The following is a 26,047-nucleotide window of genomic DNA, read 5'->3' on the forward strand; positions in this document are numbered from 1 at the left end:
TGCAGGTGCAACCGGACTATCTAGACGGCTCCAGCCCTCGGCGAGCAAAAGACTCGGTGCAAAAGTCGGAACCTTATTTCAGTTTTGGAATAAGCTTCCTTTGCTTTGAAAAAAAAGGTTTGGGGCCGGAGCGACGCGACACGCAGCTACGGCGAGCGGCATGTGGGCACGGATCACCGCTCGTGGCTCCAGGTGCGCTGAGCCTCCCTGCCAAAGGCGTGTGCGGCGCGGCGCATGGACGAGGGGGTCACCGCATGCACGACTTGTGCCAGGCCCCTTCGCGCAGGCGCTCATGCCTGCCTGCCTGCCGTGGCTTTGGGACGCCGCAAAGAGCAGTCCAGCCGAGTGTGACAGTATTAAGGGTGCCGACCGAAAGGAAATTATACGAAATCCTTCATCGAAATACCTCTATAACATTCTGATCTGTGTTGTACTTTATTATCCAATAGCTAAGAGAATACATGGCATACACAAGAGGAGGTCTTTCTATGAAACCGAATCTCATAGAATTTCCTTCTGTACCGACCTGACCAGTCATCAGTGCTTGATCGATGGATGACCGGGCAACGCCGACCAAATCAACAGAAAACTCGAGGATACAGCCATACAGGGCGGAAGAGAACTATTGATGTCCAATCACCTCAATGCAATACCGGGCAGCATGGGGGAAAAAACACACTTGCAATGCTGATATTGCATTATAAATTATAAAGTAAAGAAACGACTTCTTTAGTTGCCAAAAGATAAGGCTACCTGAAATTAAATGTAACCAAGCAACCCTTTTCATCAAGCATTTAGTCATCAGTACGGCATAAAATTCGATAAAACTCAACATCACATCATATAAAAGGAAATTGTAGATGTAAGGTGATTCAGCTAAATCATTATCTGCGATGTTCAACATCAGTGTTGTGCAACAGCTCAACCGCAATTTAGCTTCAACAAACAGAGCTACGGAGCAAACAGAGGTAGTTTGAATACGTGACAACTGCAAGGCATAGTCCATTGGAAATTAATTCTGGAGTAGCAACTGAAAACACAAGCATAGCACCTCAAACCTCCAGGGAAAGAAATGAACCAAGCCAATTAAGATGTAACCTAAGATGTACATAAGCAGCAGGTCAGATCGACAGGGTGGTTCCACAACAAGAATTACTAAGATTGAGATATTTGGTTCACGTTGGACGGAAGGGCTACAATGCAACATTCTTTTAAATAGCTCGGAGGGAAAGCAGGTTACATTGCACAGGGAACATGTCGTGCAAGAGAGTCCAAGGCTGGGAATAATAAAGCTCAGCGACCCCGGCCCCGACCCCGTCCACGTCCACGGCCGCGACCACGCCCCAAAGGCTTTCCTGATTTGAAACAAAGATTGGCCAGTAAGTTGATAGCGTCAGTAACAATTAGGCTCAAATAGAAGACAAAAGCAGAAAAAATCAAACCTGCAGTTGGCTTCTTAGGCTTGACCCTAGGGGTCTCCTCTACCAGCAACGTTTCCAGGTTTAAGCTGTCTGGAAGAATGTAATAGCGAATATTGTTTCCTCGCACACTGAGGTGGTCAAGGGTCACAGGATTCTTCCCTTTCAATGTAAGCTTCACTGTCTTTAGATGAGTATTCATGCTTATGTCAACACCTACAAAAATGTGCATGAATCAGAGGATCTGCAGTACAAACTAAATCATATTCCAGTCTTGTCACTATTAACAAAATAAGTGTGGCGGCATAATACTGTGAGACCAGATCATTGAAGAACTACAAATGCGATCGAAGAATGATTTTACTGAATTGTAGCAAATAAAAAGGTTCAAAACCTTTCATGATGCATAACCCCCCCCCCCCCTTTCCCATGAACAGTATAGTCTTGCATGCCCCCAATATCAAAATATAATTTATTATTCGCCCAAAACACTATATTTAACATGAATAAATGTAGAAAGCTGAAATCTATCCTTTCTATCTTAATTTCCTATCTTCTATGAAATCCTTATTACGAAAAAAATTAATATTCCCCACTAGCAACTAAATGTTATAGAAAAAGGATCTTACATTATTCGTGTCTTTCAGTATATGAAGTAGCGTATAGTATCACCAAGTCTCACAAGTAAAAGATCCCTCAAGGAAACCACAAAAGTAACTTCAGGAGACGCTAAAACTATTGCACATTTGACAGCCTGGCACAAATGCACTCTTGAATCATCAACAAAAGATGCACTCCACATTATTTTCACAAAGACATATCCCACCATTACCTAGCATTAATTGATCTAAGATTGAAGAATTCAACATAGAAATCTATGGTTGATGATTTCAACTATCTCCACCAACAGGTCATCACCCGTCAGGAATGAAGCCCCTTGACGAAGAGTTACAAAAATGCAAGCCGCCTTCAAGCAATTCACAATAATCAAATCATCTATGAACCAAGCAGGATAAAAAGACTAAAACCCAAGTCAAACTGAACATACCTAAATAGCATATGCCAATGGGGCAGTGTAATGCCCACTTATGACTTCATCTGTAATAATTTGCAGTGAATCACAAGAACAAGAACAAGAACTGAGCACAAAAGGCATGCTCATTTCTGCAGTCCCTAAAACTAAGTCAGATGGCAGATTACTCCCAGACAAACAACACCGCAGCAAACAAGCAAATCCCACGATCTCCTAGATCGAGCTGAGCACAAGGTTAATAAACCCTACGAATGCACGCACCAAATTTAAAGCTTTTTTTAGATCACAAAAAAACAAAGCTTTCCCCGCCGGAGGTGAGGGTCGAAGCGTACCGGTGATGGTGCCGTGGACGACCGTGCCATTCTTGAGCTCGATAGTGACCGTCTCGTTGTTCAGTTTCATTAAGAACCTGCGACCAAACACCGCGCCCAAATCCGCACCGAATCAGCCGAGGTTTTGCACCAAACGGATCAGCGAGGAACGGCGAAGAGGATCTAATCAGAACAGAGAGGAGGCGAAGACGGGAGGGAGGGTTACCTGACGAGCTTCATCTTGGCGGGCGCCGGCAGGGAGGAGCGGAGGTGGAGGTGTGTCACGGAGAGGGCCCGGAGGAGCTTGAGTTGTAGGCTTTCTCGGAGCGGGAGGAGTAAACCCTAGTTTGAAGGCTGATCTGGCCGACGGACGAAGCTAGGAAGGCGGCTCGGAGCGGCTTCGTTGGGCCTTTAGTGGGCCATCTGTATTGGGCTTGGCGGGAGCTAACTTCAGGTGCAATTGCAAATCCATTAAAAAAAAAACGTTAACAATGTGTCCTTTTTGTTCTTGGCCAAAAAAAAAAGTGTTCTTCAAAAAACATGTTTTTCTTTTCAAAACCGGAAGTAGCTCTTGGACAGAAAGAGACAGTTTAACTACTGAGGTGCCAAGGTACCAGTACTGAGAAAAATTCTGTTCATTCGTTTGAAAATTGAAGCAACAGGTTCATCCGGACTTCAAAACGTCTCAAGTTTCCCTGATGGAGTGTCCCATGTAAAAGATGAGGAAGACAAATGGAGTATCCATTATCACGTTCATGCGGAGGAAACCAGCATGTTCGCTACAGGCAGGGCTATTATCCTCTGAAGCTTATTAGCTCAAAGTTTCAGGCTGCCAGAGTTAAAAAACTAAGCCCAGACAGCAGCGAACCAAAGATCGGAGAATATACAACGGGGATAATCAAAATTCTACTATACTCGCTGTCACAGCATTATGAACAAAAAGGTCAAACCACGCTGACACTAAGCTGGATACGGCGGTGGAATGGCAGCCAACTTCTTCGGTGGGGGATTCCCTCCGGCAAGCAGCACATATGTGTAGAAACATGTCATTGCAGTGCTGTACCATTTTCAAGCGGGAGAGAACGTCAGATATTTTTCCAAAAGAAAGACGGCTTCCGATGGACAATGTAGAGTAAATTACCTCAGTGAAGCATAGAAGCCCCAAGGAAGGAGTCTGTTTGTCTGCAAAAAGAAGTAAAGATTAATGCAATATGAAGACAGTAATAGCCATCCATATTCCATAAGAAAGAGAGTAGCAACAGTTACCAAAAAGTAAGCATGAGAGTACTTCCATGCCAGGAAAACAGAAATTGCTGCAAAAACACAAGTCGAGGAGGTCCATAAGCAACGCGTACACCAAGGTTAAATTTTAACTAAGATACACTGCAACTGAAAGCTTAGTATAATTATATTTATCCCACCTGCTTGGGCCAGGATAAATAGGAAGCTGGATTTTCCACTCCTCCAAAACTTCAGACTAAGAGTACCGAGGAGGAGAGTGGTGAGCCCTGGTGCAACGCCTAAGACAAGACTTATGGTGCTTCTGGAGAAGATGTATCCTAGAAGCCCCATAGAGAATAAAAGACCACCTGCATTACAAATGAAGTATTCCTATTTCACTTATTTGCACATGGATACATGCGAAAACAACAAAGTCTATACAGTAGGTACTACTGTGATATGGTAATAACTTATCAATTCGTGTTTTAGGTATGGGTGGCTGGGTGCAAAAGAACGCAGAAATGATGATGTCCCTTTCCACCAATTCAGGATTTATTATGTGACATTTCAGACTAAATGACATAAGATAATATATGATGAACTTCCAAGAGCTTTGCTACACACAAAAAAAAAGTATCTTCTAAAACTTGTATGAGCAACCAACACATTATAACAATTGTGGGCAATTATGCACATAGAAGCTAATAATCCCATGCAAATAGTAGCAGGTAAACTTCTGAGTAAATAAGAACAGGAAAGAATTGACAGTTTACAAGATAGTAGTACTGATAAAAAAAAAGAAAACAAGGCGCAAAATTCATATACATCTGAATGCAAAACAAAGTTTGCATTAATGAAATTCAAACTTACCGAAAGGGATCCCAAAGCAAAAATCATGGATTTTAGCACTCCTCTTCTGAGGAATAACATGCTCATCTTCTTTTACTAATTCCTTCACCTGATCCTTCACCTGATCTGATCGCAAGTTTAACTCTTCAACCCGAGCTTCATTTGCACATTTTGTCGAAATTGTAGCACCAAAACCAAATGGCTTCATACCCATTCCACTGTTAGAAATGGAAAGCTGCAGGGAGAACAAAATATGTTAAAGTGTCTGTATGTTTAAAGCAAAGAGAAAAAACTTATGGGGTTTACTTTTTATATTGATCCCTCCTTTAGTACTTATAGCCAAGCTAATCTTGTAGAATGAGAATGGATTGACATGCAGGACTAACTCAAAGCTTTACCATAACATTTTGAGAAAGGTACAAATATCAACATGGGCACAAAAATGCATCCAGTTCCCTGTATCCATCAAATATTCATTTCTTCCCGATAATGATCCTTTTTTTTCAAGTAACTTCGTATAATCACCATGATCTATACTGTGTGCTTGAGAAACAGATCATCCAAAATACCTTATAAGCCCCAACAAACAGAGAATTGCAGACACAGCTTAATTATGTGGATTCGGTTGTTTGCCGTCACACAGGACACTATCAGGACACAAGCACACCGGGTTAATCTCCGGTTCATCATTTTACACAAAAACCAACCCCAGGAACGACTACACCTCAAACTACCAACGATGAACTCCTTTAATTATTTCGGCGAAATAAAAGAAAATCCATGAAAAGCCTAATCAACCCAATAGCACCAAATAACCTCTTCAGCCATCTCATCGTGATCTGATCTCATTTTCATACGGTCATGACCAACGGTCAGCAAATTCCTGAATCAGAGTCTTTAAATAAAACGCTCGTGATACACGCAGAGGCAAAGGCTTCATTCACGAACACCAACTTAGGGTTTATCGTTCGGATCAGAACTATACCTTCGTGGAGCCCGCGAGAGAATTCTGCGGCCACCGGCATGAGGATGCAATCATAAAGGCAGGTGTTCGCCGGTATGCCGCCTTGGCCGCGGACGATCCGTGGAGCTGCGCCGCCGCCGCCATGGGGACCTGAGACGGTGAAATGGGATTCTTCGGGTCCGGGGAAAAGGAAAGGGAACTTGGGCTACACCGCTATAGACTCTCCGAAGCGTTGGATGCTATCGGTGGCACGTGGTGCGTTGGAGGCCGTCAGATCACCAAAGAGAAAAAGAAAAAGGAACCAAAAAAAGTAGTCACCCACTGTTCCGGTCCTACATAGATGTGGAATTCACAAAATCAAATAAAATTAATAAATTTTAGGACAAAGTGCTTGGTAATATAGTCAGACAACTCCAATTGAATCAGGAGGATTAAACCATCTGCTTGAACGGGAACTGTCAAATACTCTGTGCATTACCCTGCAACTAGGGGTGCAAATTGGTGATAACACTATTTTTCTCAAATTAAACAAAAATTTAGAAATGTAGTGTAATTGATTGAACTAAAAAGATGGTTAAGACTAATAGCGCAGCTAGACTTGCTACAATATTTTATATCGTAGCCCCTTTATGGCAATACAAGTTTCATTAGATTTTGTTTGTGAATTAGAGTTGGAAGAATCAAATGATTTGTTCTTGTCGATTAGCCTTCTAATGATGTCTAATCATCAAATGATGACTCATGATAGCATCAAGGACCACTGTTACATATAGGCTAACTACAGTCAGTTTGAAACCTGAGAAATTAAGTTGAGATGTGCTTAATTTATCTTATGTGACAAGTGATTGACGTTTGTGTGGCTTTTGTTGATTAGCATATGCATGGTTATATATTGCAATATTGATTTTTTTTTCTAACTGTGCAGGAAGCTTACACTCATTTGTTGACTAGCATGTGGAGGTGTTCACCAGATTGTCCGATGTTGAGATTTTATAATCATTGGACTAATTTTTTCAGAGAAGAATGCAAACTGGGTTTCAGTAGAGTTGTACTCGCCGGATGGTCCGGTATTGTACTGGTATGAACGTCGGACCATCCTTCACATTTTTGTTACGTCTGATTTTTTTCAACTTGATTCCCATTTGGACTAACATGTGATGATATTATATGGTTCTTGAGATGTATGTTTGTTGGTCCCATGATGTGCAGGTGATGGATGTAATCTGGTGGTCGATGGCGGGTGATCGGAGCCAATCGGAGTGCTTGGTGCTGGACAATCAAGAAACCCAAGCGGAGTCAAGGGTGATCCTAGCTCTACATATGAAGGTCAAGCAAATCATGAGATGAAGGATGAAGGCGATATGTTCACGAAGTCAAACAAAAGGTATGCCAGTGCAAGTGACAAGGCGGCCCAAGGGATCGGGAGCAGGAGAGACTTGCCGGCGGTCAAGATCGCAAGACGGAGGACATGTATCAACAATAGAAGATTTGCTTGAGGTCAAAGAAAGTAGTTGTGAGTCACGTCTTAAGAAACGTGCGAGTTGGTTTCCCAGTTTGGCCACAAAATCGTGAACGAATGGAGTGCACATAGCATCATCATGAAGCTTGCATCGAGGCGAAGCTAAGTCGTGAAGGCACCACGATCGTCCGATGGATGGAGGAGAAAATAGACCAAAATACCACAGGTGGTAGTAGGAATATACTACAAGAGAGAGGTATTTTGGAAACAATAAAAAAACTCGGGGTCAAATTTCCTAGGTTATAAATAGAGGGGTATGGCTGGTTGGGAAGCTCATCCATATGAGAGCCTTGTGTTAGGGTTTTAGAGGAGAGGGAGATGAGTTCTTAGCCTATGTAATATATAAGAGTTTTGAGAGATAAATCTTTATAATCCGCTTAAAATAGGGCTGACCTCTTTGAGTAATGAAGTTAAGTTTTTGCATATGCTTGAATTCTCCTCCTTCTAGTTTCCTTCTGTTGTTTCTCTTGCAAGTTTTTGATGTTTTGTTGTTGATTTTCGTTTTTCTTTTTGAGCTGAAATTTCAATATCTTGAAAAGTTATTTTTCTTGATGCTAGAGGCATAGAATTAACATACATATGCATATATGATGGAGTCTTGAATTTTCTTACCTCTATACTATCATCTTGGAGAGTTTACTTGTCCGGTGATCTCGTATATGTTTTGTTCATCTTCAAAGTTACGAGCTTTTGGACACGTTTTGAATAGAACATATGGTTCATATTCCATCCGTGGAATCATATTGCCTTGAAACTTTCCATCCTGCTTTGTCTCTCTGAGTATTTTGCTTTCGCTCAAGGTTTGATGTGTGTTGGGTAATTAAAAATAGGAGAATGTCATCTATTTCACCTCCTATAGTTGCCACTTTCAGTCCAACAATTGATATCAGAGCCGGTTTGATCACTTGTTGACTTTAATCGGCTTTGTGATCTGTAGGCGACATGGAGAGAAGTGAAAATATTTCGTCGTTTGACGGCCATGATTTTTCATACTAAAAAGTGTGCATGGAGGCTCACGAGCTATTATGATCACATGGAGGCTCCGCGTGGTCCTCCATTGCACAGGGCGTGTAATTGTTGTCGAGGACCAGCACCATTGACTACGTCGTCGCACCGCCTCTGCCTCCTCCGCCGCACCGCCTCCGCCGCCTCCTGCCCACTCCGCTCCGCCTCCTCGTCGATAGCTAGCAGCTCGTCTAGCACGCAGGATTCGTCGTCATCATCAAGGTCTAGCCAAGCCGCCGACACGGCTGGCACCAGGACCAACAGGACTAGGATCAGCGTGATGCTCCATTGCAAGATTTGGCCACTTTAGGCCCGGATCCGTGCAATTCCACATGGGAGAAAGCACCGGTTGCCGCCAGATCGGCTCGGGGTCATCAAAACTCTAGCCTCTGTTGCTGGTGTTGATCTACGACGCGGCGGAGGCGAGGAAGGGGAGGCGGTGACCTTGCATGTATTGGTGCAGGTGGGGGCATCTGGGGATGAGCGGGATCGCGATGGACAACTTCGCGGTTGACACGGCGGAGGCAGAGGACAGGAGGCTGCGACGGCACGGCCTCACGGCTGGATTCCAAATGAGGATTCCAAATTAGCGTAACAACCGGAAGGAATGTGACGAAGCGGTTAGGGGATGAACGCGGGATGAAGTGGAAGCGGAAGCTGAAGCAGAAGGGACGTTGGATTGCGGACAAACGGAGGAGCGGAGGTAGACCACACACGATGGAAGAATTTTACAAACGTTTTAAGTAGTAGAGAAGTAGAGATACTACTGTCTGCATTATATTATAAATCTCGGACCCAAGAGGTCAGATATTTTTTCTGGGCATAGAAGGGGGTAGTATATTCGGCGATATTTCTATGCGATGCACTTTGATTACACTCTTGAGATGAGGCTGCTATTTTATTCTCCTATCTCATCAAGAACACGGAGGCCAAAGGACTGCAATTTCATGAACCCGCGGATCATGTTCGGAAAATCAGGCACGCAGGTACACGGCTTATGCATCCTCAAATGATCATGCAAGCTGAATCAACTATGAGACGCAAATTGAGTGCTACGAAGTTGCAAGGAGAGCATTCTGAGCAGTCCACAACACCCTGAAAGTCTGAAATATGAAACTACATAGGCGGTAACACAGGTTCTTCACATTCTTCTGAAATCTGAACTCTGAAGTAACTTGGCCGTATTGCACTAACATGTGTACATACTTCGCTCAGACGCAGAAGGAAGGCACTGTAAAACAGGGTGCCACTGCCACTCTCTGATCCTGCAGATGACCAGCTAGTATGCCGCTGTTCTGCCTGTTCATCACGAGGGAGACGAAAGCCACCTCACCATTTGCTGTGACGTATTACTACTGCAATCTCCATTACCATTACACGAGAAAAAAACAGCGATCCAAAACAGAGGATGGCCTTGCCTAGCCTACCCTACCCTAGCTTCTGAGTGATAAGCCCCTCGATGGATCCGACGAGTGCGAAGGCGCTGACGAGCAGGCAGACGACGCTGAACGTCTGGAGGACGACCCACCTGGTGGACCACCTGGGCACGTTCCGCTGGATGAAGTACATCTCCACGGGGAAGTAGATGGCCAGCGGCCAGAAGTTGAGCGCGCCCAGCAGGGCCAGCACCTCGTTGAAGTAGGGGAACACGACGGCCACCGCCGTCGTGCTCGCCACGTACAGCGTCCGGAAGCACAAGCGCAGGAGGTTCACCCGGCACGGCGGCAGGCATGCGAACCTCACGGTGTGGAAGTCGTTCACGAACCCGCTGTCGGGGAACCTCTCCGCGAAGAACCTGTCCGCGAACTGGAACATCGGCTGGCTGTACACCTGCAGGTTTCAGACATGCAACAGCGTTACGCCAGATGATACTCAGCCTCTGTAGTAGATTGAGCAACATTAGATTGTTTTCTAGAGGACCAAGAAACAAGCGAAGAACCCAAAAATTGGCAAGTACCCGATGTAGACTTTCTATCCAAACGACACCCAGCAAAATCAGCATCCGAATAACCACACAAACTGAGAGTTGAAGCAGCAGAGTACCAAAGGCCAAATGCAGGAGTAAATCGAAGATACCTCATTATGCGCTTCACCGCCTGACGGTGAGAAGTCCTGGGGGACGCCTGAAAACGAGCACACATACACACAGCAAAGTGTATATCTGGCCTCGTAGCAGTCAAGTACAGCAGCGACCCAATCATGCTTCGATATTCCTTCTGATCCACGGGCTCTCCGTCCTCATCAGCATCCAAAGCAGCGCTAGTCGGCATGGGCGTAGAAATTGGCTTCGCATCATCCATCGCAAACTTCTTCATGACATCCTTCGTGTACTTTTCTTGATGCACAAATGTACCTTCCGAAGTTTGTTTTATTTGTAAGCCAAGAAAGAAATTCAGCTCGCCCATCATAGACATCTCAAATTCTTTACTCATCACATCTGCAAACTTTTTCACAAGAGCATGAGAGGAACCACCGAAAATGATATCATCCACATAAATCTGAACTATTAAAGTGTCATTGCCTTGCCTGAGGAGAAAAAGAGTTTTATCAACTGAACCCATTTTGAACCCGTTTTTAAGCAGAAAAGTTTTCAATCTAGCATACCAAACACGAGGTGCTTGCTTCAAACCATATAAAGCCTTTTGCAACTTAAAAACACGATCAGGAAAATTAGGATGTTCAAAACCAGGCGGTTGTTTAACATAAACTTCTTCTTCTATAAAACCATTCAGAAAAGCACTTTTCACGTCCATTTGATAAAGCTTATATCCACGTGAAGCAGCAAATGCAAGCAAAATACGAATGGCTTCTAAACGAGCAACAGGAGCAAAAGTTTCACCATAATCAATACCCTCTTTTTGAGAAAAGCCCTGAGCAACCAGCCTAGCTTTATTTCTAACAACATGACCATCTTCCCCTTGTTTGTTCTTAAAGATCCATTTAGTTCCAATTGGTTTACAAGAAGGAGGAGGATCAACCAAAACCCAAACCTGATTCCGTGCAAAATTTTCTAACTCCTCATGCATGGCATTGACCCAGTTAGAATCAGATAAAGCATGTCCAACATCTCGGGGTTCAAAAGAGGCAATAAAGGCAGTATTCGCAAAGACACAATAATTTTTATTTTTCGTACCTCTGTTCCTTGTCGTGCGTTCATCCAAATTACCTATTATGTTCTTGGTAGGATGACGATTCCGAATGTGTCGTGGTGCTGTACGTTCTGAAATCGCCTCCCCCTCAACTGCAGCCGGTACATGATCAACAGTCGGTGAAGCTGCAGGCTCTGCTGTAGATGTACGTGTCGGCGATGGTCCATCCTCCAAAGTGGTGGAGGGCGCCTGCTCAGGCTGGGCGCCAGGCTCCCCCTGCATCGCAGGCTGGGCATCATCGTCATCGTCGTCGTCACATCCATCTTCCTCTTTCTCATCCTCAAAAATATCCTGCCCGATCTCGTCATCACCTGCACACTCAAAAGCAGAAGAAAAACAAGGCATTGTCTCGTCGAAGGTGACCTCACATGTCTCATCGATGCGGTTAGTATCAAGATTAAGCACACGGTACGCTCGCCCTTGCAAGGCATACCCCAAAAATAACCCATCGGAAGAACGCGATTCAAATTTATCCAAATTTCCCTTTTTCAATATAAAACACTTGCAGCCAAAAACTCGAAGGTGGAAAACTTTGGGAGGTCGACCAAATCTCAACTCATAAGATGTTTTTCCTAGAAAAGCTCTCAGAAAAATGCGATTAGCAACATAGCAAGCGGTGTTGATAGCCTCAGCCCAAAAACGTCTAGGAGTTTTATGTTCATCAAGCATTGTCCTAGCCATCTCAACAAGCGTACGATTTTTACGCTCAACAACACCGTTCTGGGGAGGAACGTAAGGTGAGGAAAACTGATGATCTAAACCTTGTTCTGAACAAAAAACTTTCATGCGAGAATTCTTGAATTCCGTACCGTTGTCACTGCGAATTGCTCTAACGGCATTATTTGACAACTCATTTTTCAGCTTCAGAACAAGATCATGAACATGTGAGAAGGCCTCATCCTTAGATTCCAAAAAGAACACCCATGAATATCGAGAAAAATCGTCCACAACGACGAGCACATACCACTTCCCACCAGCAGACCGAACACGGGCTGGACCAACAGTGTCCATATGTAACAGTTCACCCGGTCGTCTCGTCATCACCTGAGTCACAGGTGCATGAGAAGCAGCAACCATTTTTCCATGTTTGCAGGGAGCACAAATCAAATCCTTTTCAAACTTGAGTTTCGGTAAACCATCAATTAAATCCAATGAACTCAAACGACAAAGCAAATCAAAGCTCAAGTGGCCCAATCGACGATGCCACTTCCAAATCAGGGGGGAACCATGAGCAACTAAACAGCGAGTTTCACCAAAAGATTTAGAAAAATCAGCTTTAAAAATCCGTCTAAAAGGAGAAATCTTGCAAACAAGGTTACCAGCAGAATCAAGAACACGCGAATTTCCTTTCTTAAAACGAACCTCAAAATCATCCTCAAGAAGTTGCGAAACAGACAGCAAATTATAATGCAAATTCTTTACCAATGCGACGTCCTTTAGCGTGTATTTATCTGTTACCTTGATGCAGCCATGCGCCATTACCTTACCTTGACTTTTATCCCCAAAAGTGATGTTTTCCTTTACACTCGTGGGGGTGAGGCTGGAGAACCATTTATCATCTCCGGTCATGTGGCGCGAACAACCGGAGTCCATTATCCATATGTCCTCCTCGCCTCCAACCTGCAATCAACAACGAGAGCGAGGGTGAGCTAATGACTCAACACTGGGGTTAGGATAATGTAATGAAAACCAGTGCTGAGCCACTTGCTCAAAAGAAGCATTAGCAAAATCAAAGCTCTCAAAAAAACGATGAGAACCACGAGGGGGAAAACGTGGTCTGTCATCCCGATGTTGTGCAAGAGCACGAGTACGTGAGCGAAAACCAGAAGAGCGAACAAATGGCTCACGTCTCAAAATAGGACGATCATGAGTACCACGTACAGGGTACTGCTCACATCTAAAAACACGACGATCATGAGTACCACGTGTGGGGTACTGCTCATGTCGTTCAGCACGCATCCTCCGATAACAGAACTCATAAAGATGACCATCATGACTGCAAAAATCACAATGATAAAGCTTGCGTGCAGGAGCGACAGAAGCCTCAGCATTAGAACTAGAAGCAACAAAAACAGGCTTAGCAAAATGATCACAAGAAGAACCATTTGGCTTAGTATTTTGTACATCCTTGAAGTGTTTTGGCTTAGGCGCCCAAACCTGCTTTTTAGGAGCAGATCTAGATGTCTCAACCAGCAACCCATCAGAGGAGACACCTGAACCCTTCCTAGGAGGTGGTCCAGTATATTTAGCCAAAGGTGGATTCTTCTCATCAACAGGCGGTCCACTTTTTTCACCAAAAACATGTTTCAAGTCATAACCGGGACCAAAACGCTCACCCCGTTTAATTTGAGCAATAGCCATACCAATTTGAGGCTCACGAATAGAACACCAACCAAGAATAGTTCTCAAATGCTTATTTTCTTCTTCCAAATCAGCAAGTTTGGCCCTTAAATCATTATTTTCAACAACAAAATTAGGACAAGTTAGGCATGAAGGAAGAACCGGACAAGTGTGTTTTTCCAACTCAACAATATGTGATTTAGCAACATTTAATTCAGATCGTAAAGTTGGACAAATCAAACAATCCGGCAAATCAGGACAAGTGTGTTCTTCAAAATTTTTTACCCGACATAAAGCATTATCCAAGTCAACTTTCAGAAGCGGGCAAGAAACACAAGTACCAAGCAAATTTGACCGAGAACGAAGTTCATTTAGTTCAGCGTAAAGTTTATCTCGATCATCAACAATGGAAGAATACTTGGTTTGCAATTTAGAAAGCGAAATCATATGAATTGAGCATTCTTCACATTCATCAGGTTCAGCAGGATTAGATGCAGCATTTTTGAGAGTAGCTAGTTCAGCACAAGTTTTATCATAATCAGTTTTAAGTTTAGCCAACACTTTATTTTGCTTATGAACAATTTTAGTTAAATTAGCTATTCTTTGTTCTGCAGAAGTATCTACCTCATCATCAGAAGTTTCATCGTTGCTGTCGGTTGATGCATCACCCTCCAAGGCCATAGTACATATCCCATCATTGATGCCGGCGTCAGTGATGAAGCAAAGTCCGTCTGTCTTCTTCTTGGGTGTCTCATCCTCGGAATCTGAATCGCTGGAGTCTGACGAGCCACCTGAAACATACTGTCCAAGAGAAGATAACAAAACATTTGCAGCCTTAGCGACTTGCTTGTCAGAGTATTTTTGTCCGCCTTTCTTCCATTGCTTATCCTTCTTCTTCTTCTTCCTCTCCCTGAACTTCTCCTGGCGCCTGGAGGAGTTATTGCCCTGCTCAAAAGATCTCTGCTTGTTTGGGCAATCAGCAGCAAAGTGTCCTCGCTCACCACAGTTGAAGCAGCCATCTGAACGTCTTCTATTACGCCTGTTGTCATACACACGCTTAAACTTGTTGGAGAGCAGTACAAGCTGATCATCATCTAGCACCTCCAACTCCTCATCTGCAACATGACACAAAGAAGACAAAGCAAAACTGGAAACGTTTGGATTAGCATTAGTGTTAGTCTTATTTCCAGAAACCAAAGCCATTGGAACGTCAGAAGAAGAAGCAGCTGTGGGATTTTTCAATTTACGCTTAGAAACAATTTCAATCTCTTTTGATTTGAGCTTACTGTAAAGCTCATCAATGGTGAGAGTCTCATAACCTACAGATTCAACGATCGCCTCAACTTTCATATCCCATTCATCATTAAGTGAATGTAATAATCTGAGAGCCCTAGCATGATCATCATAAGGCATATTGCTATTCATGGCCTTCATCTTATTAACAATCACTTGAAAACGTGCAAACATGTCATCAATAGACTCACTAGGCAATTGGCAAAAAGCATCAAACTCTTTTCGGTGAATCTCAAATTTTCGGTTTTTCACAGTGTTTGAGCCTTCATGATATTTTCTAAGTTTCTCCCAGATCTGATAAGCGAGATCTTCACTAGAAACCCGATCATATTCAGTTTTACAAATAGAAGCCTGTAAAATAGCAACAGCACGATGATTGGTTTCAAGAAGCCCGATCTCAGCGGCGTCAGTCGGTTCCTCAGCTGGAATCACATATGTGGCATTTTGTGTGATTTTCCATAGCTTCAGCGACTTGCCTTTGAGATAGTTGGTCATACGTGCCTTCCAGTAATCATAATCAGTCCCATCAAAAAACGGAGCGCGAACATCAAACTTTTCATTGGTCGCCATAGCTTTCAGCACCGATTAAGGTATAGAAAACCTAAACCGGCTCTGGTACCAATTGAAGGATCGTAACGGGCGACCAGAGGGGGGGGTGAATGGTCGCGGAAGCCAAAACTTTCTAACAAAAATTTCTAACCCTTCCCCTAAACACAAAACCTGAATAAATCACGTTTTTCAAATCTGGATAGAACTCTATGTACCTAGTAAACCTGATGTGGACGAAAATCCGTAACTCCGATCGACCTAAAAATTTGTCAGATTAAACTAGATGAAATTACGAAACTAACCCAACTGGAATCACGTCAATCGGACTTACGGATCTTGAGATAAAAATAAAACAAGCAGACTATGTCAGATGCTGACGAGAATTGTAAAGAACCAATCGAGATGCACAAGATCAATCATTATAGATGAAAGATTAAATCGAGTAATTGAACTTACAAAAGTGCATCTAGCCTCCGCCCGAACATCCTCCCTCTCTTAATCGGAGAGATCAACAAAAACCTCTCACTAGAATTCAAACCCTAGGCTAGACCGGAGAGAGGAAAATTGAACCGTGGAACCCCAGGGCACGAGCACCGTTCACGGGTACTGTTCACGCCGGGAGTCCAAAACGTCTACCCACTCTCAACCCTAGGTGCCACATATTTATATCTCCAAAGGGTGGCACGACCTATTTTCACATAGCCCCCTACGCTAAATAAATCCAACATAGGGGCGTAAATTCCAATTACATCCTCCATGGCAAATTCCGCGATGTCCGCGATCCCTCCATCTCCGCGATGTGATCCTCGCGATGTCGCCGCACGACCATCCGAAATCGTATCGCGATCGCCAGAATTTCCATCTTCGGCCAACGCACGCCGCACGAGCGTCCCGGTACGATGCATGGCTTTGTGGCTCAACCAGCAAACCCCGGATTTTGTGGCATAATCCGGAAACCTCCCTCGACGTCCTCCCACCGTGTAGCCAGGTACAGTAGACGTACACCGCACGATCGCCTGTCCCTCGAACGCAAGCCTCGATCCGCCCTTCTCCGCCCCTGCGGTTTTTCGACGCGGCATCCTATCTTCGTTCTTCACTCGTCGCCGCATGTACCTTGTCTCCACCTGTCACCTGCAACCACAACCTGCCAAGAGACACGTCACACGCACACCGTGTTGTCAATCGCTCATCACCAAGGTGCTAGCCCACCGGCATCTCAGCTATGAACTAGTTGTGTTCCAGCGTTCAGTCTGTGATTCTGATGATTCAGACTGTCAGTGTCGGGGCACCTGATACCCGCCCAGCAGGTGGAGGATGATGCAGGCATTAGCGAAGTCGATGAGCCAGTACGGCTCGTAGAAGCCGAAGCCGGTGAGGAGGTTGCTCGGCGCGTCGCTCCCGAAGGCGGCGTAGCCGAAGCAGCCGCAGCAGAGGTAGAAGAAGGTTGTCACGAGGATTGAGATCATCGATGCCTTCTTCATCGTCTTGTTTTCGGCTGGTGGCGACTTCACGGTGTCCTACATCGACATGAGTGAAACAAAGAATTTTTTTTAGTGCGCTTGGTACTTACTGATAGTAACTGATTACTAGTCAATTTCTCTATTGAGTACTAGTAATTCTGCAAGGTTGTACTAATCCATTTACCTGTATTTCCAGGAGGATCAAGGAGTAGGGGTATGCGAAGGCGATGTCGCCGATGGCTTGCGAGATGCGCCATATTTTCTGCGCAGGAGTCCTCATTGGAACACCTGTCATGCTTCCTTTGATTGTTCCATTAGCTGAAGAACAGCAACAAGTCTGTGAGTTTATCTGATTTTACAGCCCTTTAAGCGTTCTGGTAGTACTCATTGCTGGTCTGGTCATACAACGATAGTGATGTCGTTTTTGTGTACCAACTAGTAGTGCTCAACTGAAATGATGAAAACAGATTGGACGATTCCTGAACTAAGCAGGGCATACCAATGGTGTTGGCGAGGCCGAGGCCGAGGCCGATGAAGGCGTAGGAGAACGACATGACCGCGGCGACGACGGAGAGCCAGGCCATGTCGTGGAAGTCCGGTATGAAGGAGAGGAAGAGCTGCGCCCCGCCGAAGACGAGCATGTAGTAGCTGCCACCGTAGCTGCAGGGCGCGTCGTGCCCGTGTTCGTGGTAGCAGTTCGCCTTCAGAATCGCCCTGCCGCGTTCAACAGCAGAGGAACGGGACACAAACAGGCATACACGCAGTTGATCAAATTAGTCAGCGAAACTAAGCAGAAGCAGCAGCGCAACAAAGCAACGAGACTGATCCATATATCACCCGATTCTTACTCGGTATATGGACAGGCAGCACGATTACAGGTTCAGCTAGCTGTAAGAAAGTTGTGCAAAAAAATTGTTACCGGCGACGACTACCTTATGCTAGTGGCGGTGGTGATGGTATAGGCGACGCCGCAGCCGTACAAGCTCACGTACTGCAGCGAGCCGCAAGCCCAGGTCTGCTTCTTGCCTGAGCACGTCGCCACAGAGCAGCACAGCACGGATTAAGTCACAAAACCACACCAAAAATCTTACTTTAATCGATTAGTTTCTCCCATATATAGTTTCCGTAACTGCTGGTCAGAAATTAAGTACGTGCTTAGCTTGGTCGGAGAGGCTATATATGTATGTGTGGTATACCGAGGTAGCCGCGGACGGCGTCCATGTAGGAGTGGTTCCGAGCCCCCTTCTCAGGGTCGTCCCGCCGGTAGCAGTCGGCGAGCAGGGCCGCGGAGACGTAGGTGACGAGCGCGAAGCAGAGCATGCAGGCCGGCCCGGCCACCCAGCCCAGCTGCGCCACGCTCCACGCCAGCGACAGCACGCCGGAGCCGATCACCGCCGTGATGATGTGCGCCGCGCACGTCCATGCGGTCCCTGCACGTACGGGACGGGACGACACGGACAGGAGCGAAACGAACGCACGTTCCGGCCTTGGTTACGACGCGGAGGGAAAGGAGACGGCCGCCGAGCCGCAGGTGAAAAAGGTTGGGCGGGCGGGCGGGTGCGTTACCGGTCCGGCGGGGGTGGCCGTCGTCGTCGCACCGGCCGTCGAGCACCTCGAGGGAGTGGTGCACCGCCATTGCATGCGCTCCGAGATCTCCGCGCCGTTCGACGGCTAGCTAGGATTGATTGGGCCGAGAGGCTGGCTGGCTACCCGGGGGAGCGACGACCGTGGGCTGCGCTGCACGGTGTCGAGGTATCGGTCGGCGCGGATGGAGCTGCTATAGCTAGCAACAGGGGGACATGATAAACTCATTAACGGAGAGGTCGGACCAGGGGTCCACGGCGGGGCGACCTAGGGGTCCACGTGGTCGGATCGACATCGCCGTAGAGCCGTGTAGCCGTAGCAGGTGAGGTGAGCCTCCTCTGACTGCTGCGTGGATCATTGGCCCATTATTGCTACCGCGATTTTGTCCACTTCTTTTGGACGCGGATCGAATGCGCCGTGCAAACCTTTCGGAGGGAGAAAAGTCCGGCAGCACTGGCTCTGGAAAGTACGTGCGTGATCTGCTCTGCTCACGTTGCGATAAATCAAATATCATGGAATAAGATATAATCTGGGTGTAACTGTATCTTGAAGTTTTGGGCGCATTTGGACCTGAATGCGACTAGTTAATTGATGAAGTGAGTACATTCGTAAAACCATACCTGTGCTAATACAGTTAACTGCATGCCAACCCACATGCTGATACACAGATACAGGATAGGCTGGGAGAGACAGGCTAGTACCGTGTCACGAGTCGGCAGGGCATGTGGTCTGGCAACGCTGGGTCAGGGACAGAGCTAGGAGAGGAGGACTGCGGCCACTTTGATAGAGCTTCTCTTATTTAAATTATTTTAAAGAAATATTTTATTATAAAAATAATTATGTGGTTGAAAAATATAGATGAAAACGAGCGGAGGCTCGGCTCGGCTAAAAGTATAGATGAAAACGAGCGCTGGCTCGGCTCGGTTCAAATAAGCTTGGTTGTGAGGGAGCCGAGCAGGCTCAGCTCAATCAACTTAACGAGCTGAAAATCAGGCTCGGTTTGAGCTCGCGAAAGCTCAAGCCAGCTACACCTTCATTTCTCTTGGATTAAATATGCCAATCAAAATAAATCGTCGAACATAAGGAGGTCATGGCCACAGATGTCGGCCACGTGTCGGAGGTCCGTGACCTTCTCGTTCAACGCGTGCTGCGCTCACGCCAGGTTCTGGTGCGTGTAGGGGACGAGCACCCAGTCGGTGAGTGGGAAGCTGGCGCCGTTGACGACCTAGGACCTAGCCATCATGCTGGCGGTGGCGCGCTACTGCAGGGCGGACCGATCGAGGACCATGGTCATTCGGCATGGAGCCTGGCTAGCCAATGCAGATGTTGGTGAAGGTGCTGTCAGGGCCGACGACTCCCTGGAGGGTGATGGAGTAGGAGGTCTTGTGGTTGTGCTCGGTGTGGCAGCGGTTGAAGTATGAGGTGACGGAGACCTTAGGTACGATGATGGGGATGTGGGTGGTGTACATGGCACCAACGACGTCGGGGATGCCCGAATCTGCCTCGAAGCGGGCCTTGAACTCGGCACTGGCACTGGCGCTGGCGTCGAGCAAGATGAGGAATCATGGCATGAGGAGGTTACAGATGGCGACACAGACCTCGAGGATGAACTTGTAGCAGGTGGAGATGCCAAGACCGAATCGCTTGGAGACAAAGCGGAGTGGCTCCCCGTGGCGAGGCGCTAGATGCAGACAAGGATGCGCTCGCGGACGAGGATGGCTTGGCGGAGTGCGGTGTCCTCCTTGGTGACGGCGGAGCCGAGCGTGTTGCAGAGCATGGCGAAGGTGGCGCGACCCCATGCGAAAGGCGGTGCGGAAGTCATCCTCTAGGTAGTCAGCGCTGCTGCACTGCTCTCACGAGACGCAGAGTGACACTTGTGGCGGCTAGCGGCTTTAGCCTCTGGGTTGGCCTCTACCTAAACCTAAAGACACCACGTGTGGCTAGACTTGGGATGGCTGTGTGCCTGGGCCGATGAGCGAGCCAACGAAAGGCTCGCAAGTCAGCTCAGGCTCGACTCGATTTGATGCCGAGTTAGGGAAATAGCTCAAACTCAACTCGTTGCCTTTTGAGCTGAGTCTGTCCGAGTCCGATCTGGCTCACGAGTCTTGAGCTACATTTTTAGTCCTAGCTGAAAGTAATTTTTTAGTTCTATTGAAAAAATATTCTTTTGGAGAAGTGAATTAGAAGAAATTATTTTTTTCAACTTCTAATATCTAATTTATTTCAAAAAATCATTCTTACAGAATCACTAATCTTTAACGGTGTTCTCACTTATTTTACTTAAAAGATGCTCTAATAACTCTGACAAAAATGCTCTACAAGAGTACGAAGCGCACGTTTCCGCGGTTGTTTGCCACGAGACGCTGCTGCTTCTGCTTGGGAAATTGGCTGCCCATCCCCAATCATTTATCTTGGCGGCCTGGGAAGATTGTCTTACCAGTAGTAAACATCAACAGCTAAAATTTCCTTCGAAAGCTGCATAATTGGAATTTGGAAACATGCCACTTGCTCCATGGCGGGGAAATGCTATGTGGCGGCGGGAGCTGGGGTGGCATACAATGTTTTGGAATTCATGCCAAGGTCAAAAACTAGAATCTTACCGCCATCAAATGACGATGGTGAACTCGAGCCTAGCTTGAGAAGGAGTGATAAATGGAGGGGTTAAATAGTACGAGCAAGAGATAAAGGAACGTTACGATATACTCCTTCCGTCTAAAATACAAAACATATTTTATTTAAAAAAAGTTAAACTTTGTATATTCTAACCAACACTTAATCAAAATATAAATATATTTAGTGTATAAAACTATACAATTAGATCTATATTTTTAAAATACTTTCATAATATATTGGTTTTGTAGGTATAAACGATTTTGTGAGTAAACCATGATCAAAATCTAATTTTGAAGACAGGGCCATAATAAAATATACTTTGTATTCTTGATGGAGAGAGTATTTGACATCTCTTAGATAACAGTATGCTAACTACGATATTTTCACAGGGTATGTGGAAAGCAGTGGCATATTTCAAGTTAGTTGGTTATTGATGGCATTTTGAGCAATTTCCCCGAAATATCCGTTTTCCAGCCCAAGCTACCGAGCATAGCTCCTTTTTTGACTTACATAGTTGCAGTTGCCCAATCATATTGCAATGTTGTTGTCATGGAGGTTTTTATCACCCTTTGGGACAATATGGACCATTTTGATTCCTTTTTCATGTCAAAGGAGGTAGCATCGAGCCAAATCCATATTGGCATGCTGATGATACTCAGCTCCGCATTGGCTGCAACAGATATATTACCAGCAACAAGAGTTTTACGATTTGTTTGACAGAGCTCTATCTTTCTAATTTATGTAGGATATATAGCTTCTAAGCTAAAATAAAACATTTTTTATTTTTATTTTTATTTTTAATATAAAATAAGAATAAGATGTCTCAATCAAACATTTCTAGTTAGATCCTTGATCCAGTTCGAAGAATTTTTAGTAAAATACGAATAAGATTTCTCAATCAAACCTCACTAGTTGGACCCTTGCTTCAGTTCTAAAATTTGTTAAGCTAGTAATACCAGCTGAAGAGAAATATTGCCCAAACCGGAAAAAAAAAATTCTCTGCGGTTGTGCTGCACAACCCTTGTCCTGCAGCACGCCCTGGATTCAAGCCAGCTGCACGCGACATCAATCTCAAAGACAATTAGCATGCAGCCGAACGGATGAGCCGATGCTAATACATGCAGCTGAACGAATGAGCCTAGTGCTGGAGCCGAACGAAAGTACGCGCAGATCCAAGTACGCCAGGTCCTGCGCTGCCCAGGTCGAACGCACGCAGGTTCGTAGCGTCCTCGCCGCGCCAGGTCCATGGAGCCGCATGCTTCCTCGCGCGAGTTTATGTGTCATTAGGTATTAAAGGATTTAAACTTCAATATCACTTATGATGGCAAGTACTTTTACTATGATTCTGAAGCCCAAAATTCTTGCTTCAGTATTCCTTCTTTCCTTCAGTTTTGATAAGCTCATTCTACTCATCTCATCACTATTTGACCATGAGACTAGTGTGACTCTGCAAGAATTTGTCTGGGTCAAAACTGAATACCTGTAAAGTTTCTTGGCATACGAAAATTTTGACACTATTAAAACTGAAAAGTATACAGTTTCTCTTCGATTTTGACACTGTCAAATTGACAGAGCCAGAAATGATGTCAGTGAAGTTGAGCAGATAAACAGCTTGGCTAGTTGGCATACATGTGTTTGGTGCTCTAGGACCAGAAAATTTCAGATGAGTAGGTCATATTCTCCAATAAAATGGTAATCTGAGTGTGCCCAAGTGCATATGCTGACGCTCTGAAATTTTCAGCTATTCTCATCGTAGACGATGAAATATACAGGCAATTTCTTACTTTTGCATTTCATCACTTGTCGGAAGGCCCATCTTCGCTAATTTCAGCACCCACAACAGCTTCTGCAAGGTAGTACAATAGAATAATCATTTGCATGACACACAAGAATAACCGGAAGCAAAGCTGATGCTGTACTGACAGCTTGTATGCCAGGTGCCTTTCATAATTGAGCACTACCTTGCAGCTCGACATTGTTTGTTCATGAGCTATGGTCTTCTGATTAGGAGGAAAACAGAGAAGTTTCATTGAAAAGGAAACAACAGGGCGCATGTTCTTGGTAGTAGTATAATGTGAAGGTCCTGACACGAGCGTCACAAAAGTTCTCTCGGTGTCGTCCCTTAGACCACTAAGGAATTGGCTTCCCAACACAAGAAATTCCTGGCTCTGCAAGTCATAGAAATCAAAACTGGAGCTTTCACCATAAGAATAAGTATGTGTAAGTTGTAACTAAAGGGTAATCTATTACTTTCACAGAGACATATCTCTTCTGATAAATTTCCACACAAAGAATTACTTCTGGATGGACCACAGGCCTGTGCTCCTCAGATTTCGAAGCTTTGTTCTGGGAAGAAAATAGATTGTAAGACTAACATTCCAAAGACAAGGGTTTGTGTAAAGAGATGCCACACATGAACTGAGATAATCCAAACCTTCCAAGGTGCCCTGATGTATTTAAGAGATCTTGCCACTTCAATTTTCTCAGATGATGTCTTGGAACCTTTAGACGTCACAGAATCACCACTGCACCCAAAGAATCATTTTTCATTTACGATCGTGACATGAACGAGATCATACGATGAAGTCTTAATTTAATTTATGGTCTCAAGTCCATACTCATAAAATGGCCATCAGGCTCTCCCTGGAGTGCATAATCGTAAAGTGGATAATCATATGGGCACGACCTCGGAGACGGCCGCCAGCCCAGGACGGCGGACGTCTCCGTCCGACACGGCGACGTGCAGACGGCCCCTCGGCGGACAGTGGTGGCGTGCGCGGCGGCGGCGGAGATGCAGGTGCGGGCACCTGCCCAGTTTGGCCGGGGCTTAGCTCCGCCCCTTGGCGGCGGCGAGTTGGTTGTTGGGAGGTCGGCGGCGATGTTGTTATGACCAGAGCTACATCAACGTCCAAGATTGCTAGATTCCGTTGGAGGGAAGATCGGTGGACAGTTGTTGCTAATTGTCGGACCGCAACAGTTACTTCAGTTTTATTACCTTTCTTAGCTGTCTTAAGCTTGTTTAGCTAATAATTAGCGTTAATCTGAGTTGTAATCTGGACCAGAGTATATAACCGGCCATCGGTGGGGAAAACAAACTTGACTTGTTTGTTGGATGATTCCAGATATGCTATGAAAACGGGATGAACTGCTTTGGCTCATTCCTCCAAATCCATCAATTTCTCTGCAATTCCTTTTCGAATTCTTCTTGTCACGCCTAAATCTCTGCTTAAGTGTGACAGATGTGCGGCGTGGGGATGGAGGTTAGCGGCGATGTGAGGGATCATGGAGGTGATGGGGAAGGGAGATGAGGCGATGGACGGCCGAGTAGGAATCTTCGGATGAGGATGGTGTGGCTGGCTCTCCGGCCGATCGTGACCTGCGTCAGGATCACGTGGATGCTTTGAGATGCACGCAGATGACAGCTGGCTTGAATCTAGGACGTGCTGCAGACCATAGGTATGTAGTACGGAAGTAAATTCTATAGTATCATATCTAGAAAGATCTTTGTGAGACTCTATTTATATCATCCATTCTGTGATAGAAGAGAGAATAAACACGTGTCATCGCAGAGTAGATGATCTCTCGTAGAATATAATATATAAAATTTGCTTCTATGCCTTATGCCTGTATACTCCCTCCGTTTTTCAATACTTGTCATTTTGACCGAACACGTATACCAAATCATACTAAGGGTAGTACCAATTTTAAATGTGGAATGATAAAAATACCCTTAAAAAACTAGCCCAAATATTCTAGAACCTACTGTAAATACGTGGGTAAGAGATATTTTATAAGTATAAAATTGGACACTATGTCTTAAAAAACGTGGAGTGACAAGTATTTTAAATAAATAAAATGATCAAAAGTGACAAGTATTGAAAAACAGAGGAAGTATATATATTTTTTTCCAAACCCCCAAACAAGCCTCTAGATTGAACGAAAATTTATCCCGCGTTTGTTCACCATCAATTCGGCAAAGCGTGGTAACGACCAGGACTGCAGGAGCATAGAATTGTCGTAGGTCAAAAGAAAAAACTCAATGCCGCGCCCTTCGATCTGTGTTTTGTTGACTTCCTAGTCGTTTCGCGTAGCTCGAGAGAACCACTCTCCGTGGCTATCTTCTCCGTGACATTCCTTGCCTCGCTACCCATCAAACAGACCCTGACAACGCGGAGACAGTTTGGGTTCTGTTTTCTTCTTAGCCTGGCAATGATTTCCGGAGAAAACGACCAGGAGCTGAATCTAGGCGGAAAGCAGTGATGTGTGCGTAGATTTGATAGAACTAGCGAACCATCTGGAGTTGGGTGGCGCAGCCATGGAGCCAGTGGTAACCATGGGCACAACGCGCGACTTGCACCGAGTCAGCAAAGCGATCTCATGCCTAGTGCAGCGCATGCACGCGATCGGACTAGGGTTGCCTTACTTCTGAGCAAATGAGGAAATGGCCCCATGCTTATCATGAGCTTGCCAGATCTCAACTCGGTGCACAGAACATGCACTAGGGTTTGATTGTTTACCCGCATAAGAGTATCCTGCACGATGAATACGTATAATTTTAGAGAGAAGTATGTATTATTTATCGCATACACTGTTACAATCTAGTTAGACGGATGTAAATATATGTCTAGCACATGTGAAAGGAGGGATGCTCGAATCGAGTTTCCTCTGTAGCCTGACCCGGCGGATGTGGACTTCTATATCTGCTCATGCAGATGGACACATTTGTTAGTGTCACAAAA

General features: G+C 45.2%; 2 protein-coding genes and 1 long non-coding RNA gene across 4 annotated transcripts; all 3 read right to left on the minus strand.

Moving 5' to 3' along the window:
• Positions 1 to 1,065: 1,065 nt before the first annotated feature.
• On the minus strand, positions 1,066 to 3,240 carry LOC133888902 (small nuclear ribonucleoprotein SmD1a). The gene is made up of 4 exons (XM_062329291.1): positions 2,989 to 3,240; positions 2,784 to 2,860; positions 1,443 to 1,634; positions 1,066 to 1,355 (listed from the first exon to the last, which is right to left on the minus strand). The coding sequence occupies exons 1-4, from the start codon at positions 3,000 to 3,002 to the stop codon at positions 1,294 to 1,296; spliced, it is 345 nt and encodes a 114-aa protein (XP_062185275.1). The 5' UTR covers positions 3,003 to 3,240; the 3' UTR covers positions 1,066 to 1,293.
• A 246-nt stretch (positions 3,241 to 3,486) lies between these two features.
• Positions 3,487 to 5,994, minus strand: LOC133888901 (protein FATTY ACID EXPORT 1, chloroplastic-like). Its single transcript, XM_062329290.1, has 6 exons — positions 5,818 to 5,994; positions 4,854 to 5,067; positions 4,184 to 4,351; positions 4,029 to 4,075; positions 3,904 to 3,944; positions 3,487 to 3,819 (listed from the first exon to the last, which is right to left on the minus strand). The coding sequence occupies exons 1-6, from the start codon at positions 5,938 to 5,940 to the stop codon at positions 3,723 to 3,725; spliced, it is 690 nt and encodes a 229-aa protein (XP_062185274.1). The 5' UTR covers positions 5,941 to 5,994; the 3' UTR covers positions 3,487 to 3,722.
• Positions 5,995 to 23,017: 17,023 nt separating this feature from the next.
• On the minus strand, positions 23,018 to 24,240 carry LOC133889297 (uncharacterized). Of its 2 annotated transcripts, XR_009903898.1 has the most exons (5): positions 23,927 to 24,240; positions 23,743 to 23,833; positions 23,559 to 23,654; positions 23,270 to 23,476; positions 23,018 to 23,154 (listed from the first exon to the last, which is right to left on the minus strand). It is a non-coding gene; the product is annotated as an uncharacterized LOC133889297 (long non-coding RNA). The 2 variants fall into 2 exon arrangements; XR_009903897.1 differs by having other exon boundaries at positions 23,018 to 23,476.
• Between the last annotated feature and the right edge of the window lie 1,807 nt (positions 24,241 to 26,047).

This window comes from Phragmites australis, chromosome 13 (assembly GCF_958298935.1).
Source record: "Phragmites australis chromosome 13, lpPhrAust1.1, whole genome shotgun sequence".
In the NCBI taxonomy this organism is placed as follows: domain Eukaryota; kingdom Viridiplantae; phylum Streptophyta; class Magnoliopsida; order Poales; family Poaceae; genus Phragmites; species Phragmites australis.

Bases quoted from the DNA above. Each gene is read 5' to 3' on its own strand.
- LOC133888902 (XM_062329291.1), bottom strand. The intron at 1,635-2,783 runs GTACGCTTCGAC...ACATTTTTGTAG, and splicing joins CGTCCACGGCACCATCACCG to GTGTTGACATAAGCATGAAT. The intron at 1,356-1,442 runs GTTTGATTTTTT...GTTTCAAATCAG, and splicing joins GCCTAAGAAGCCAACTGCAG to GAAAGCCTTTGGGGCGTGGT.
- LOC133888901 (XM_062329290.1), bottom strand. From the start codon at position 5,940: ATGGCGGCGGCGGCGCAGCTCCACGGATCGTCCGCGGCCAAGGCGGCA. The intron at 5,068-5,817 runs GTATAGTTCTGA...TTCTCCCTGCAG, and splicing joins CTCTCGCGGGCTCCACGAAG to CTTTCCATTTCTAACAGTGG. The intron at 3,820-3,903 runs GTAATTTACTCT...AAAATGGTACAG, and splicing joins GGCTTCTATGCTTCACTGAG to CACTGCAATGACATGTTTCT.